Source organism: Stegostoma tigrinum, chromosome 22, assembly GCF_030684315.1.
Source record: "Stegostoma tigrinum isolate sSteTig4 chromosome 22, sSteTig4.hap1, whole genome shotgun sequence".
NCBI lineage: Eukaryota > Metazoa > Chordata > Chondrichthyes > Orectolobiformes > Stegostomatidae > Stegostoma > Stegostoma tigrinum.
In genome coordinates, this window is record NC_081375.1 from 51,819,312 (window position 1) to 51,834,256 (window position 14,945).

The 14,945-nt window shown below is 44.0% G+C and overlaps 1 protein-coding gene across 1 annotated transcript in view; it reads left to right on the top strand.

Moving 5' to 3' along the window:
* Nucleotides 1-14,945, top strand: part of LOC125463724 (transient receptor potential cation channel subfamily V member 6-like) — a 57,121-nt gene that overhangs the window by 26,993 nt on the left and 15,183 nt on the right. Inside the window, exons 10-12 of the mRNA XM_048555345.2 lie at nucleotides 887-963; nucleotides 6,524-6,689; nucleotides 11,268-11,334. Of these exons, the coding sequence (XP_048411302.1) occupies nucleotides 887-963; nucleotides 6,524-6,689; nucleotides 11,268-11,334 (310 nt within the window). The remainder of the gene's footprint in view (nucleotides 1-886; nucleotides 964-6,523; nucleotides 6,690-11,267; nucleotides 11,335-14,945) is intronic.

Here is a 14,945-nt window from a genome sequence, read left to right on the forward strand (position 1 = left end):
TGAATGGGCGGGGAGCAGAGGGATGCAGATGCTTGGAAAGTAGGTGACTGGTTTAGTTAGAGGATCTGGATCAGGGCAGGCTTGGAGGGCTGATGGGGCTGTTCCTGTGCTGTAATTTTCTTTGTTCTTTGTTCATATGAAGGGAAAGGAATTGTAGGGCTACAGGGAGTGTGGGACTCGCTAAGTTGCTCTGGCAAAGCAAATGGTGTATAATGGCTTTCCTCTGTGTTGTAACTGCTGTATAATTCACACACTTAGGATGTCCCAAAGTGCTTCACAAACAGTGATAATGGTCAGATCTCCTGTTTTAAAGCTACTAGTTGAGGAATAAATATTGGTCAGCTAACTGGGAAGAACTTTTTATTTGTTCTTCTTCAAAATGTAGCCAGGTGATCATTTTATATCTTCCCAGAAGACAGAGCCTCGGTTTGATGTCGCATTTGAAAGACACCACCTCTGACTGTGCAGCATGACTTCAGTCGTGCACAGCCAGTTCTGTTATAACGCATGTGTTTTCAATGAGAATTGGCTTTAACATGATTGAAGAATTTAGATCGCTATTTGTAGAACGTGAACTTTCCCCACCCGTATTGGCTATAATGTGATTCTGGCCTCATTACAGCACAGTGTTCTTATAATGTGAGATTGAACGAGAACAGGACTATCTCATTATATCAGAACTGACTGCATTAACTTCCATCAAGGGGTGGCGTTTCTGAAGTGAGAGTTGAAGCCATGATATTCTGATCAACACATGAGGCACTGGGCTAAGGCTGAAGCTTCCCTAAGCCCTGTTTCCAGGGCTCCATCAGCACCGAAAGTGAAAATCTGCCCCTGCATTGTAAGAAATAGTTGTGATTTGCTCATCTCGGTTTTCTCTCCCTAGAGTGCCAACTTCTTACGATATGGAACAGCAGGATATTTCGGGAAGACCGTCCTTGGAGGCCCATTCCATGTTATATTGTAAGCAAAATGACGATGTGTTTTCTAGAACAGTCCAGTTAAACCTGGCATTAATTTGCAAATTATCACAGCTCCAGTTTTCTCTGTTTCATCACTTCTTCCAATCTCTGCCTTTCTTTTAATGATGATAGTATCTTGTTGTTTTCTATGGGAAGATGATGGTGTAGTGGTAATGTCATTGGCCTAATCATCCAGAGGGCCAGGTTAATGTTGTGGGAACATGTTCAGATACCACTGTGGCAGCTAGTGGAATTTAAACTCCACAAGTACAATCTGGAATAGTGACCATGAATGTATTCTTCATTGTTTTAAAAACCGTCTGGTTCACCATCTCCTTTAGGGAAGGCATCTGCCATATGGACATGGAGTAGGGTAGGCCATTCAGCCCGTCTACTACTGTGTAACGTCATGGCTGATCTGATTGTAACCTCAAATCTTTGTACCACCTTTCCCTGCTAAATGTTTCGGTCCCTTGCTTAACAAGAATCTATTTACACCTGCCTTAAAAACACTGCTTCCATCACCTGTTCAGGAAGAGAGTTCCAAAGACACACGACCCACTGAGAGAAAATAATCACCTCATCTCTGTTTTAAACAGACATCTACCGATTTTCAAACAGTGACCCCACCCATTCTAGCTTCTTAAAGAAGAGGAAGCATCTTCTCTTCAGCTACCTCAGGATCTAATATGTCTAAGTCAAAGTTTCATTGTCATCCTCATCCAGGGTGGCTTAAACATGATTCCAGACCACAGCAACATAGTTGAGGCCACTGCAGTGGCTCAGCAAACCATTGTATTGAAGGGAAATTTGGGATAGGCCTTGCCAGCAATATCTACGATTCCTGAAAGAATAAAAAACTGTACCCACGTGTGCATGTGCGTGTATATGTGTGTATGTGTGTGTGCATGCCTGTGCAAGTGTGTGTGCGTGCATGCATGTTTGTGTGTTCGTGCACATGTGTATGCGTGTGCACGCGTGCGCATGTGTGTGTGTTTGTGTGCATGTGCATTCATGTGTGTGTGTGCGTGCATGCCCACCTGCATGCACTGTATGTGGGCGCGCGCACATGTGTGTGTGTATGCATGTGCATGTGTGTGCACATGTGTGTATGGATGTGTGTGACCGCGCACGTGCATGTGTGTGTGTGTGTGCATGCACATGTGCGTGTGCATGCATGTGCTTGTGTGTGTTTGTTTGTGTGCGTGAGTGTGTGCATGTGTGTTTCCACACACGTGTGTGTCTGTGTGTTCTTGTACATGTGTGTGTGCATGTACGTGTGCATGTGTGTGTGTGTGCGTGCATGTGTGTTTGCATGCATGTGTGTGTGCACATGTATGTAGATGTGCATGTGTGTGTTTATGTGTGCATGTGCATGCGTGCGTGTGTGTGCAAGTGTGTGCATGTGCGTGTGTGTGTGTGAGAGAGAGAGAAAGACAATGCCTATTTTACGAGAAACTCTGTTGGATACTACTTCAGTAGCAACTTGCATACAGGAATTGGATTTATTTTTGAAAAATACTTTGGCTCTGGGTTAAAAGCCAAAGTATTGGAACTGATTACATTGCTCTTTCATAGACCCCGCAAGAGAGGCTGAGCGACCTTCTGTTCTGTAAAATTTCACAAACTGTTCTCTAATTTTTGATATCTGTGCCCTCTCCTCGTATTACCCCCGTATTAGTGGTAAGAGTTTGTAGCCAGCCCCAACATCTATAGAACTCCTCCCAGAATCTTTACCTCTTACTTTACTCCGATTTTAAAAGGTCATCATTTTGACAAAAGTTTCAGTTACCGAGTTTCTCCAATAAAGTTTAAGCTGCTTTCTCCCGCTGTGTGTTAAAATCCCATTATTGCAGGACAAAAGTTATTCAATTAAAAGTTTAGTGATGGCAATGAAACCATTGTCAATTGTTGTAAAACCCTATGATGGACATACAAAAGCCCTGCACGAAGGAAAAACTGCTGTCTTTCCTAGACCTGCCCACATTGACTCCAGACCCTCAGCAATGTTGTTGACTCCAAACTCATAAAATCCCTACAATGTGGAAGCAAGCCATTTGGCCCATCCTCAATGGGACCTGGGTTCGATTCCACCCTCGGGCTGGCTGTGTGGAGTTTGCACATTCTGCCCGTGTCTGTGTGGGCTTCCTCTGGGTGCTCCGGTTTCCTCCCACAGTCCAGAGATGTGCAGGCTAGGGTGGGTTAGGTGTTCAGGGATGTGTAAATTACGGGGATGGGTCTGGGCGGGATGCTGTTCGTGTCAGTGTGGACTTGTCGGGCTGAAAGGCCTGTTTCCACACTGCAGGGATTCTATGATTATAATATTTTCAGTTCTGCCATATGAAAATCTTCTGGGTGAGTTCAGTGTTAGGGAGCAAACTTTTGTAGTCAATATGATTCTCTTTTAGTGCATTTGTTCACTACACCTTTTGAGGCAGCATCCTAAATACTAACTTTTTAAATAGTCCACTTTTGTTGCTTTTTTTTTATCCTTTTTGCTTTTCAGACCATGGCCTAAAAGTTGATCTCTTCCCTCCCTTATTATGTTTCTTGCCAGTTGTTATTCTCTCTTTGATAACATTTTAACTATGACTTCCCACTCTCACTATCCTTCGCTGTTTCTCATTCACTTTGTATTTTTCATCTGTTTGGACATTTTTTTTCCCTCTCATCTTCCTATTATTAAATGTATTGCTTCTTTTCCCCACCTGTGCCTGTTCCCATTGCTCTGCTCCCGGCCCTGGGACTTTCTCTACTCATTTCTCTCTCCTTTTTCTTCTGTCTCAATCTGTTACATGCATGTAAGAGACAGAGAGAGAGGAGGAAAGAGACAGAGGGAAAGAAAAAGAGCAGGAGAATGGTATATCTCATTCTCCTGCTCTTTTTCTTTCCCTCTGTCTCTTTCCTCCTCTCTCTCTATCTCTTTCCTCCTCTCTCTCTCTGTCTCTTTCCTCCTCTCTCTTTGTCTCTTTTCTCCTCTCTCTTTGTCTCTTTCCTCCTCTCTGTCTCTTTTCTCTTCTCTCTCTGTCTCTTTCCACCTCTCTCTCTGTCTGTTTCCTCCACTCTCTCTGTCTGCTACCTTCTCTATCTCTTTCCTTCTCTGCCTCTTCCCTCCCCTCCTGCTGTCCTTTTCCTCCTCTGCTACTGTCTCATTCCTTCTGTCCTTCTGTCTCTTTCCTCCTCTCCCTCTGCCTCATTGTGGCCTTCACTGCTTTGGTGTCTGTCCATCGCACACACTGAAATTATTTTTCCACTCTGTTTCTCCCCTTGTCTGCCTTTCACTCTTTCTCCTCTCTCTCTCTCTCTCTACTCTGTGCCGATCTGCCTGTCCTTCTCTCCATCATATTTTCCACTTCCCTCACTCACGGTTTCAAGTTCCATCTTCTCTTTCTTTCTGTCATCTGTCCCTTCCTTTCACCACCCCCCCCCCTTTTCTCTCTCTTTTCACATCCCAGCTCTCAATCCAATTTTTCTTGTAGAAGTTTGAACGGATGGAAATCGTTCATCTCCTCGAGTTGCTTCTGTTGTTTCATTAGGCCTATTTACTCTCTATTTACCAAAGATACTAGGAACTGCCGAGGCTGGAGTCTGAGATAACAAGGTGTAGAGCTGGAGGAACACAGTAGGCCAAGCAGCAACAGAGGAGCAGGAAAGCTGACGTTTCAGGCCTAGACCCTTCAGAAATGGGGGAGCGGGAAGGGGGCTCTGAAATAAATAGAGAGAGGGAAAACAACGATAGAAGGTGAATAGTAGAGCAGATAGGTGGGAGAGAAGACGGACAGATCAAGGAGGCGGGGACAAGGGGGAGGCTTGTCTTGGGATGAGGTCGTGGATGGGGAGATTTTGAAGCTCATAAAGTCCAGTAAAGTAGACTTCACAAGTTTCAAAAGATCCCTGCCCACGACCACATCCCAGGATCAGACCAGCTCGTCCCCGCCTCCTTGACCTGTCTTCTCTCTGACTTACCCACCCCTCCCTCATCACTGACCAACCCCCACCCCCCACTTCCTACCCCCACTCACCTTTACTGCTTCCTTGACCTGTCCATCTTCTCTCCACCTTTTTGTTCCACCGCTATCACTGCTTCCCCCCCTCTCTATTTATTTCAGAGCCCCCATCCCTTGCCCCATTTCTGAAGAAGGTTCCAGACCCAAAACGTCAGCTTTCCTGCTCCTCTGATGCTGCCTGTCCTGCAGTGTTCATCCAGCTCCACACCTTGTTATCGATATTTACCAGCCTGCCTTTCAAAAGTCTATCAATCCATCTTTCTAGTGTTAAGACGTGAGAAATAATTTGAACAGTTTGCTTTCATCAACTGACAGACTGACATGGATCAGATCAGTGCCAATAATTCAGGATTCGATTCGTGTTCTAGAACATAGAACAGTACAGCACAGTACAGGCCCTTCAGCCCATGATGTGCGAAACTTTTACCCTAAACCTAAGGTCTATCTAACCTCCACCCCTACCTTATACTATCATCCATAGCCCATCTAATAGCTGCTTCAACACCCCACTGGGGCCAACTCCATTACCCTCTCCAGCAATGCATTCAACGCCCTGACTGCTCTCTGAGTAAAGAACCTACCTCTGATGTCTCCACTATATCTACCTCCACTCACTTTAAAACTATGTCCCCTTGTAATAGCTACCTCCACCCTAGGAAAAAGTCTCTGGCTGTCCACTCTATCTATACCATTTTGTACACCTCTATCAAGTCAAATTCTGGCTGTGTTGTATATCTGAGATCTGCTTCATTGCCCTCCAATGATGGAGGTGTGGTACTGTGGATCAAACCTGCCTTCAGGCAAAAAAACCAAAGAAGAAATTACTTGTAGTACTTGAATCGTTCTGCTTCTGCAGAATCCCGAGCTTTGCACTACTCACAAAATGCTTAGTTCTGTCTTCCTTCAATCCAATGTGGATACATTTCCACGCTTAACTCTGTCTGCCGCAGTTTTATTCACTCTTCGAGCCATAGAAATGTACAGCACAGAAACAGACCCTTCAGCCCATCTTGTCCACGCCACCCAGATATCCCAAACTAATCTCGCCCCATTTGCCAGAATTTGGCCCATATCCCTCTAAACCCTTCCTATTCTTGTATCCATCCAGATACCTTTTAAATGTTGTAATTGTACCAGCCTCCACCACTTTCTCTGGCAGGTCATTCCATGCACGCACCACCCTCTGAGTGAAGAAGTTGTTCATTAGGCCCCTTTTAATTCTTCCCCCTCTGACCTTAAACCAATGCCATCTAGTTTTGGACTCCCCTACCCTGGGGGAAAAAACCTTGTCTGTTTACTTTATCCAGGCCCCTCATGATTTTATAAAACTCTATAAGGTCACCTCTCAGCCTCTGATACTCCAGTGAAAATAGCCCCAGCCTATTCATTCTGTCCCTATAGCTCAAACTCTCCAACCCTGGCAACATCCTTGTAAATCCTTTCTGAACCCTTTACAGCTTAACAACATGTTCCTATAGCAGGGAGATCAGAACTGAACGCATTATCCCAATAGTGACCTAATCAATCACCACAACAATCCTCTTCCCTCGACAGAATCTGCTTTGCGTTCCTGGTTCTGCTGATCCTCCTCCTACGGCTGATGAGTGCGGGTGCTGAGGGGTTCTTTATGGCTCTTGCCATCGCCTTGGCCTGGTGCAATTCCATCTACTTCTTCCGGGGATTCCGGATACTTGGGCCATTTGCCATCCTTCTCCAGAAGGTAAACAAACTGAATCTCCACAGGGGACAAACAGTACATAGTTCTAGACTGAAATGTTCTTTTAATACTGAACAGGGAACGCATTAAAACAGGATGGAACAAGCCAGAACAGGGTGCTCCAAACATTCACTACAAGTCAGCATTCTGTGCAAAGTCAATGAAAGTTAACTGATTCACTGTTGACACGTTTGGCAATGGGCTGGATGGGTAAGAGATTCCATCTGATACCCTATTTTACCAGAAATAGGAATCCAGTGAGTTTGTACCCTTCTACCAAACAGCATCACTACTAGATAGAGGGTATCTTTCTCCGAATCTGTAGATCAGTAAAATGTATCTATTTCTTCTTTTTATGGCAGTTTTCTGCCTCTCCATTCAGCTCCCACTAATCCCCAAGCCCTCAGTTTCCCTGATCTAGACATTGGTGCAGACCAGTCTCCTTCCAAGTCACTGTACGCCCCTCAGAATCCAAAACACAACTCTTCTCTCCCTCTTCTTTCTGCCACCTCCGACCTCACGCCTGTGGCTGAAGTCCATGCTTCCTAACACTGCTGAAGTTGAGAACGGAAGCACGAGACAGCTATTTGTATGGTCACCTATGCAATAATGCCGTAGATTCGTACAGGAATGTACTGAGGTCCTCTTAGCCTATAAAACGAGAGGCAAAGGTAGGCCCTTCTGCCCACTGAGTCCGCCTGCCTGTCTATGAGATCATAGCTAACCTGACAATGCTCAGGTTTTACTTTCTTGCCTTTATTCCCTAACCCTTGATTCCCTTATCAATTGCAAATCTGTCTATTTCAGCCTTAAATATACTTAATGACCAAGATTCTATAGCCCTCGGTGGTAGAGAGTTCCACAGACTTGCTACCAACTGAGAGAAGAATTGTCCCCTCATCTTTGTCCTGACTGGACAACTGCTTAATCTGAGATAATACCCTGTGGCCCTAGACACTCCCGTAAGAAGGAGCAATGTCTCAGCATCAACATTGTTAGGCCTGCTAAGAGCCTTATAAGGTTGCCTCTCATTCTTCTAAACTTCAATGAGTACATGCTCAACGTCATAAAATCTCTCTTCATGAGACTGTCCCTCCACATCTGGTATCAGCCTAGTGAGCCTTCTCTGGACTGCCTCCAACACCAGTGTATCTATCCTCAGATAAGAGGCCCAAAACTGCTCACTGTATTCTGTGTATGGTCTGACCAGTGTCTTGTATAGCCTTAGCAGGACTTCCCTTTTTTTTAACTCCATTCCTTTTGAAGTAAAGGCCAACGTACATTTGCCTGTTGAACTTTGATGCTGGCTTTTTGTGATTTGCTCTGCAGAGGGTTGATGCAGACTTGATGGACCAAATGGCCTGTATCTGCACTGTAGGAATTCTGTGACTTTGTAGACCCTTGTGTCATTTTTACTACGTGCCTTCCCACCTGTTTTTGCATCATTTGCTAACTTGACGATAGTGCATTCAGTTTCCTCATCCAAATATATAGATAGCAAACAACAGTGACGCCAACCTAATCCCAGCAGCATTCCACTACTTACAGGTTGCCATCATAATAATTCCCCCTTTACCCGAGCTCTGTCATTAATTAGCCAATCCACAAACCATGAATATATACCACCCCTCTTATTAAGTAGTCTTATGTTGGACACCTTATCGAATGCCTTTTGAACAACCAAATATCTAATTTAGATTCATGGAGTTGTACAGTACTGAAACTGACCCTTCAGCCCAGTTCACCCATACCGACCAGATATCCTAAATAAATCTAGTCCCATTTGCCAGCATTTGGCCCATGTCCCTCTAAACCCTTCCTGTTCATGTACCCATCCAGGTGCCTTTTAAATGCTGTAATTGTACCAGGCTCCACCGTTTCCTCTGGAAGCTCGTTTCATACACGCACCACCCTCTGTGTGAAAAATTGCCCCTTAGATCCCTTTGAAATCTTTCCTCTCCCGCTATAAACCTTTGCCCGTCTAGTTTTGGGCTGCCTCACCTTGGGGAGAAGACTCTATTCATGCCCCTCATGATTTTATAAACCTCTATAAGGTCACCCCTCAGACTCCAATGGTCCAGGGAAAATAACCCCAGCCTATTCAGCCTCTCCCTATAACTCAAATCCTACAGTCTTGGTAACATCTTTGTAAATCTTTTCTGAACCCTCTCCAGTTTCACAATATCTTTCCTATAGCAGGGAGACCAGAATTGAACACAGTATTCCAAATATGGCTTAACCAATGTCTTGGACAGCTGCAGCATGACCTTCCAGCTCCTACACGCAATGCACTGACCAATAAGCACACCAAATGCCTTCTTCACTGCCCTGTCTACCTAACGTTTTCATGCACATGTTAGCGCGCATATGGGATGACATTTTCCCACAGAGGGTGGTGCGTGTATGGAATGAGCTGCCAGATGAAGTGGTGGAGGCTGGTACAGTTACAGCATTTAAAAGGCATCTGAATGTGTATATGAACAGGAAGGGTTTAGAGGGATAGAAGGCCTCTGGGATCAGATTAATTTAGGATACCTGGTCAGCATGGACGAGTTGGAGCGAACGGCCTGTTCCTGTGCTGTATATCTTTATGACGCCACCTCCAAGGATGTGCAGGTAATTCAGTCTGAGATGAGGGTTTCGGAGAGCTGCAGTTATTGATAGCTGATTGGCCACATTGTACTTGGCTTCGGTTGAGATAGTGAGTAGAATCCCTACAGTGTGGAAACAGGCCATTCAGCCCAACAAGTCCACAGCTTCCTCCAAAGAGAATCACACCCACAATCACCCTGCCCTATCCCCATAATCCTGCATTTCCCATGGCTAATGCACCTTCCCTGCACATCCCTGAACAGTATGGGTAATTTACCATGGCCAATCCCACCTACCCTGCACATGTCTGGACTGTAGGAGGAGACATGGAGACAATGTGTAAGCTCTACACAGACAGTCACACAGGGCTAGAATCAAGCCCGGGTCCCTGGCACTGTGAGACAGCAGTGCTAACCACTGAGTCACCGAGCAGCCCCTTTTTCATTCATTTAGCTCATAAACTGTGAGATTTTGCAAAATGAGGTGTTCAAACAACCCCTGCTTCTTCCATTTGGGATGGTTTAGTGATTACTCATATACGTTTAGAAAACAACATTTAAATGTGGCTGATCTGAAGTGAACCCGGCCCCACTCGAGCTGCCGTCTGTTTTCTCGCTCAAGCTGAAGAACCTGCCCTCTTTGCCACCCCCATCCCCGAGATATATAGTTTGAACATGTCCATGAGAAGCTGAATTGGGCTGTTCATCCCTCAAAGACAAAAAGCACTGTGGATGCCGGAAACCTGAAATGAAAACAGAAATTGCTTTGGAAATTCAGCCAATCTGGCAGCATCTGTGGAGAGAGAAACTGAGCTATTGTTTTGGGGTCCAGTGAGTCCTGCTGGGTTTCTTCACACATCCCCTCAAGCCTGTTTTCACCATTTGGCTTTCAAGTCCAGCTTTAATAACTGAATTCAGATTTTGCATTTGTCATAGTGGGATCTGAATTCCTGAAATGGGCATTATACTGTGTATCTTGAGTACTAGCCCATTACTACTACATCACTGCCTCCCCTCCAGCAATGGGGCATGAGTGGTGTGAAACTAAGCTAGGGGGGTGAGGGCTGTTTCATCTGCCAGCTGACCAGAGGCTACCTGTAGATTTCCAGCCCATAATATTAACGTTAGAGCCAAGCCATTCAAGAGTGGAGTTGGAAAGACATTGCGTTTCAAAGCGTAGTAAAAATCTGGGACTCTCTGCCAAAAAGTCCAGGGTTGAATTGGACCTTTCAAGATTGAAATCGCTTGATTTTAGTCAGGGAAAGGTGACAAGGATATGGAACAAAAGTGGGAAATTCGAGTTGAGATAGAGATCCACTTAGCTGGAATCATTTTGCCGGTGCTGGACTGCGGTGGACAAAGTCAGAAGTCACATGACATCAGGTTATAGTCCAACAGGTTTATTTGAAATCACCAGCTTTCGGAGCACTGTTCCGTCATCAGGTGAAGGAGCAGCATTCCGAAAGCTTGTGATTTCAAATAAACCTGCTGAATTATAGCCTGATGTCATGTGGCGTTTGATTGGAATCGTTTGGTAGTGTTGTTGGGGCAGAAGGGACTATTCCTGGTCTGGTGTTTCAATAGATTGTGAATTGAAAATGGTGGCAGTCAGCCAAATGCAGATGAATGTGGAAAACCGAAGACCTCAAATTATATCCTGCATAGCAAATGTGGATATATTTTATTTTGATGGTTTTTATAAAATGTTTTGATAAAATTTTTAAAATGTTGCAGTCAACTCGTGGCAGTTGGTGATAGTAATGGTTGATGCTTTCACATAACATTCTTTCATCTGCAGTTATCATGGAAATATCACCCCAAATCTTTGATATTGGTAATACGAAATTCATGGGCAGCTTGGTCCTAAATTTCCAATATGTCATGTCACTAGGCAACTGCTCCTTTTTAACAATGCAGACACATATACAATATACCACCACCTTTAGGAGAAGTGTTATGAATTTAAAGTGTTTTTAAATTTGCTTCTTAGATTATTTTGGAGAAATTTTTGACATTTGTGATACTGATGGTGATGGTGCTCATTGGATTTACAACAGGTAATTTTAAATGAATCTCATTTCTTTTCATCCAGTAGATGTTGACTTTGAATGTCTTTCCCAAAGTGATGTATTGACCCCAAATGCAATAAAATGTCATTAAATTAGGAAAGGGAGTGTTTTCTTTTGCCCAAATTGATTGAGAGATTTATCTAAATGAAATAATATAATCACAGAATATCACTTGGAAACTAGCCCCATCAAATCTGCTTAAGTATCATTCCCCAAAAGAAGCCTTGATCTAGATTTTAAGGCACAAACATTTTTAAAATGTTTTTAGCACTCACAAAGGGAAAATTTACATATCTAAAACTTGACCCCCAAATTGTCTAATGATTGCACAATATTCAGAATCTTTTGCAACTCTGACAAAACCCCTGGGATCCAAGATCAGACCATCTCTCACCCATGGGATTTTAGATCACACCTTTCCAACTTTCCGGAATCAAACTCTTTCCCCATTCTCGGGTAGACATCTATCATTGTTCTGCAGCCTTTTCTGGAGATCTGCTTGCCTGACAGAATGCCAATCAAATGTTATGAAGCAGGGGTTGCACCCCACCCCCCAGCCCCGAAAACTAACACCGAAACTCCCAAAGATGAGCACCTTGCCCTATAATCTGTAAAAGGAGTGTGAAAAGTGGTGTAACCTGCCTTTCAGCAACTTCTAGTGGTTTAATAAAATAAAACCCGTCACTCACTTTACAATCAACAATAACAATTTACTTATCTAACTCTAACAGTAAACAAACCAACTAAATTATTAACAAAATGAACAAATCCATTCTAACTACTAACTACTCCTGAATAAAACAAGAATTTAAGAGTTTGCTGTTCCAATAAACACAAGTCACACGTACAAAAAATGAATACAATTTAGTCTTGCAAATTTACAGCCAGGTTATGTGTCTTCTGGAATTTTCTGTGCCTTCTCCATCAATTCTCCAGTCAGGAATATTAACTAGTTGTGTCGTAGGTACTGTTGTTATTTAGATAGTGTTTTCACTAAGACATAGAGGAGTCTGTGAGAGCCAGTGATTCTCTGTTGAGAGCCCAGAGACATTTAGCTCTGGGGCTTTGTCCAACTGCCCCCCTCCTTTTTACTCTTGATTACATATCAATGTTATTTACAATAGGATTGGTCCTATGTTGCCAAAACCAGCAGATTTAAATTTCAGAGATAATGGGAACTGCAGATGCTGGAGATTCCAGGATAATAAAATGTGAGGCTGGATGAACACAGCAGGCCAAGCAGCATCTCAGGAGCACAAAAGCTGACGTTTCGGGCCTAGACCCTTCATCAGAGAGGGGGATGGGGGGAGGGAACTGGAATAAATAGGGAGAGAGGGGGAGGCGGACCGAAGATGGAGAGTAAAGAAGATAGGTGGAGAGGGTGTAGGTGGGGAGGTAGGGAGGGGATAGGTCAGTCCAGGGAAGACGGACAGGTCAAGGAGGTGGGATGAGGTTAGTAGGTAGCTGGGGGTGCGGCTTGGGGTGGGAGGAAGGGATGGGTGAGAGGAAGAACCGGTTAGGGAGGCAGAGACAGGTTGGACTGGTTTTGGGATGCAGTGGGTGGGGGGGAAGAGCTGGGCTGGTTGTGTGGTGCAGTGGGGGGAGGGGATGAACTGGGCTGGTTGAGGGATGCAGTGGGGGAAGGGGAGATTTTGAAACTGGTGAAGTCCACATTGATACCATATGGCTGCAGGGTTCCCAGGCGGAATATGAGTTGCTGTTCCTGCAACCTTCGGGTGGCATCATTGTGGCAGTGCAGGAGGCCCATGATGGACATGTCATCAAGAGAATGGGAGGGGGAGTGGAAATGGTTTGCGACTGGGAGGTGCAGTTGTTTGTTGCGAACTGAGATTTAAATTTATTGGTTTTTGGTATCTAAGGACTTGGCTCAAATTGATTGGCTAAATTCAAAAGTTGTCTTGGTTAAAAAAAGACTGCTGCTTGGCTTGCTAACAGCACGGCCTCTCAATACAAATGTTTCAATTCAGGCGCTGTATGGGCACTTGCAAACTTTCAAGCTGCTGCTCACAAACATCCATTTTAAATCTCTGAGGATAGGAAAAGCACAAGGTCTTTGAAAGGGACCACACAATGCTTACCCCACCAGCGTTTTACTAATGCCAAATTCTGACGTTCTGCCTCTCAATGCACATGTACTCTACCCAACTTCGGAACACCAGCTAGCATTTTCTGTGAGACCCATGTTAAATCGAGACATGTTATGGTATTAAAACTCCACCACCTAAAAAAAAGTCCAAAATTACAGGCTCCCTGTCTTTGATTCCACCCAATTTCACACACATAACCAGGCCCATACTCACTAATGCCTACTTAATCAGAATAATAATTTCTAATACTCCTCTCTTTCAAACAACTGCACATTTCATTGTAATAGGGTTTATAGATTCTGCTTCAAGAATACTTTGGAGGGAAAGAATTGACCACACCTACTGAGAAGACATTTGTCCAAACTCTAATTTTTTGCCTGTGTAGCTGGCCATTTTAAATGGTGCTTTTTCTTTCATGTAGAATTGCCTCATTTGAACTCATATCTGTCACCTTCTTTGTCATATCTGCTTAGTCTCTGCTCTCCTGCAGATTTTTGGCAATGCTGCTTGTGGTTTGGTGCAATTTGGAGTTATTTGAATTGATCTGTCAATTCCCACGTCTAGATGTTTGGGCACTGGTGTTCCATTAGACCAACAAGTTATTCTGCTCACTTCTCTCGCCAATTCCAAGAAAACTCCTTTTATGGAATATACTTATTGACTAATTACAACAAAGAAGGTGTTTGCGCTGGCCCTTCACAAGAGGAATTTATCCAGTCTCATTCTCCTGTAGGCTAGCAATTTCTTTTCCCTTCAGGTGCTCATCAAACTCCCTTCTGAAAACCACAGTGGAATCTGTCTGCATCACATTCTCAGGTGAATCCTAACCACTTGCTGTGTGGAAACACTTATTCCCTATCACACTTGTTGTTCTTTTGCTCTTCATCTTTAATGTGGTGCCCTCTGACTTTGCCTCTCCAGCCATTTCCATCGACTGTGTCCAGACCTCCAATGCATTGGCAGACTGCCATCAAATTTCCTGCAAACCTCTCACCTTTAAGATGAGCAGTCCTAGGTTCTCCAATCTATCCATTCAACTGAAATCTCTCACCATTGGCAGACTTTTCTGTCATCCGTTTTGATACTGAGAATTACACACAATATTCCTCTCGAGACCATAGAATTGTTCTCTAAAGGTCTGTCATAATTTCCTTACTTTTGTACTTATTTACTATTTATGCAGTCCAGGATTCTACATGCCCTTTTAACTGATTTCTCCATGTATTCTGCTGTCTTCAATCATTTCTAAACACAACCGCCAGCACCGCAGATCTCTTATTCCTGCTCCCCTTTTAAACGTTCCCCTCACTTTATGCCATTGACGTTCTGCCCAAAATGTACCACTTCATAATTCACTATGTTAGATTTAAACTGCTGTGTGTCCACCCACATCACCAACCTGTTTCTGCCCTCTTGAGCTCTGTCACTATCCTCCTCACAGTTCACAACTATGGGGAGGCAATGGTCTAGTGATATAATTGCGAGACAGTT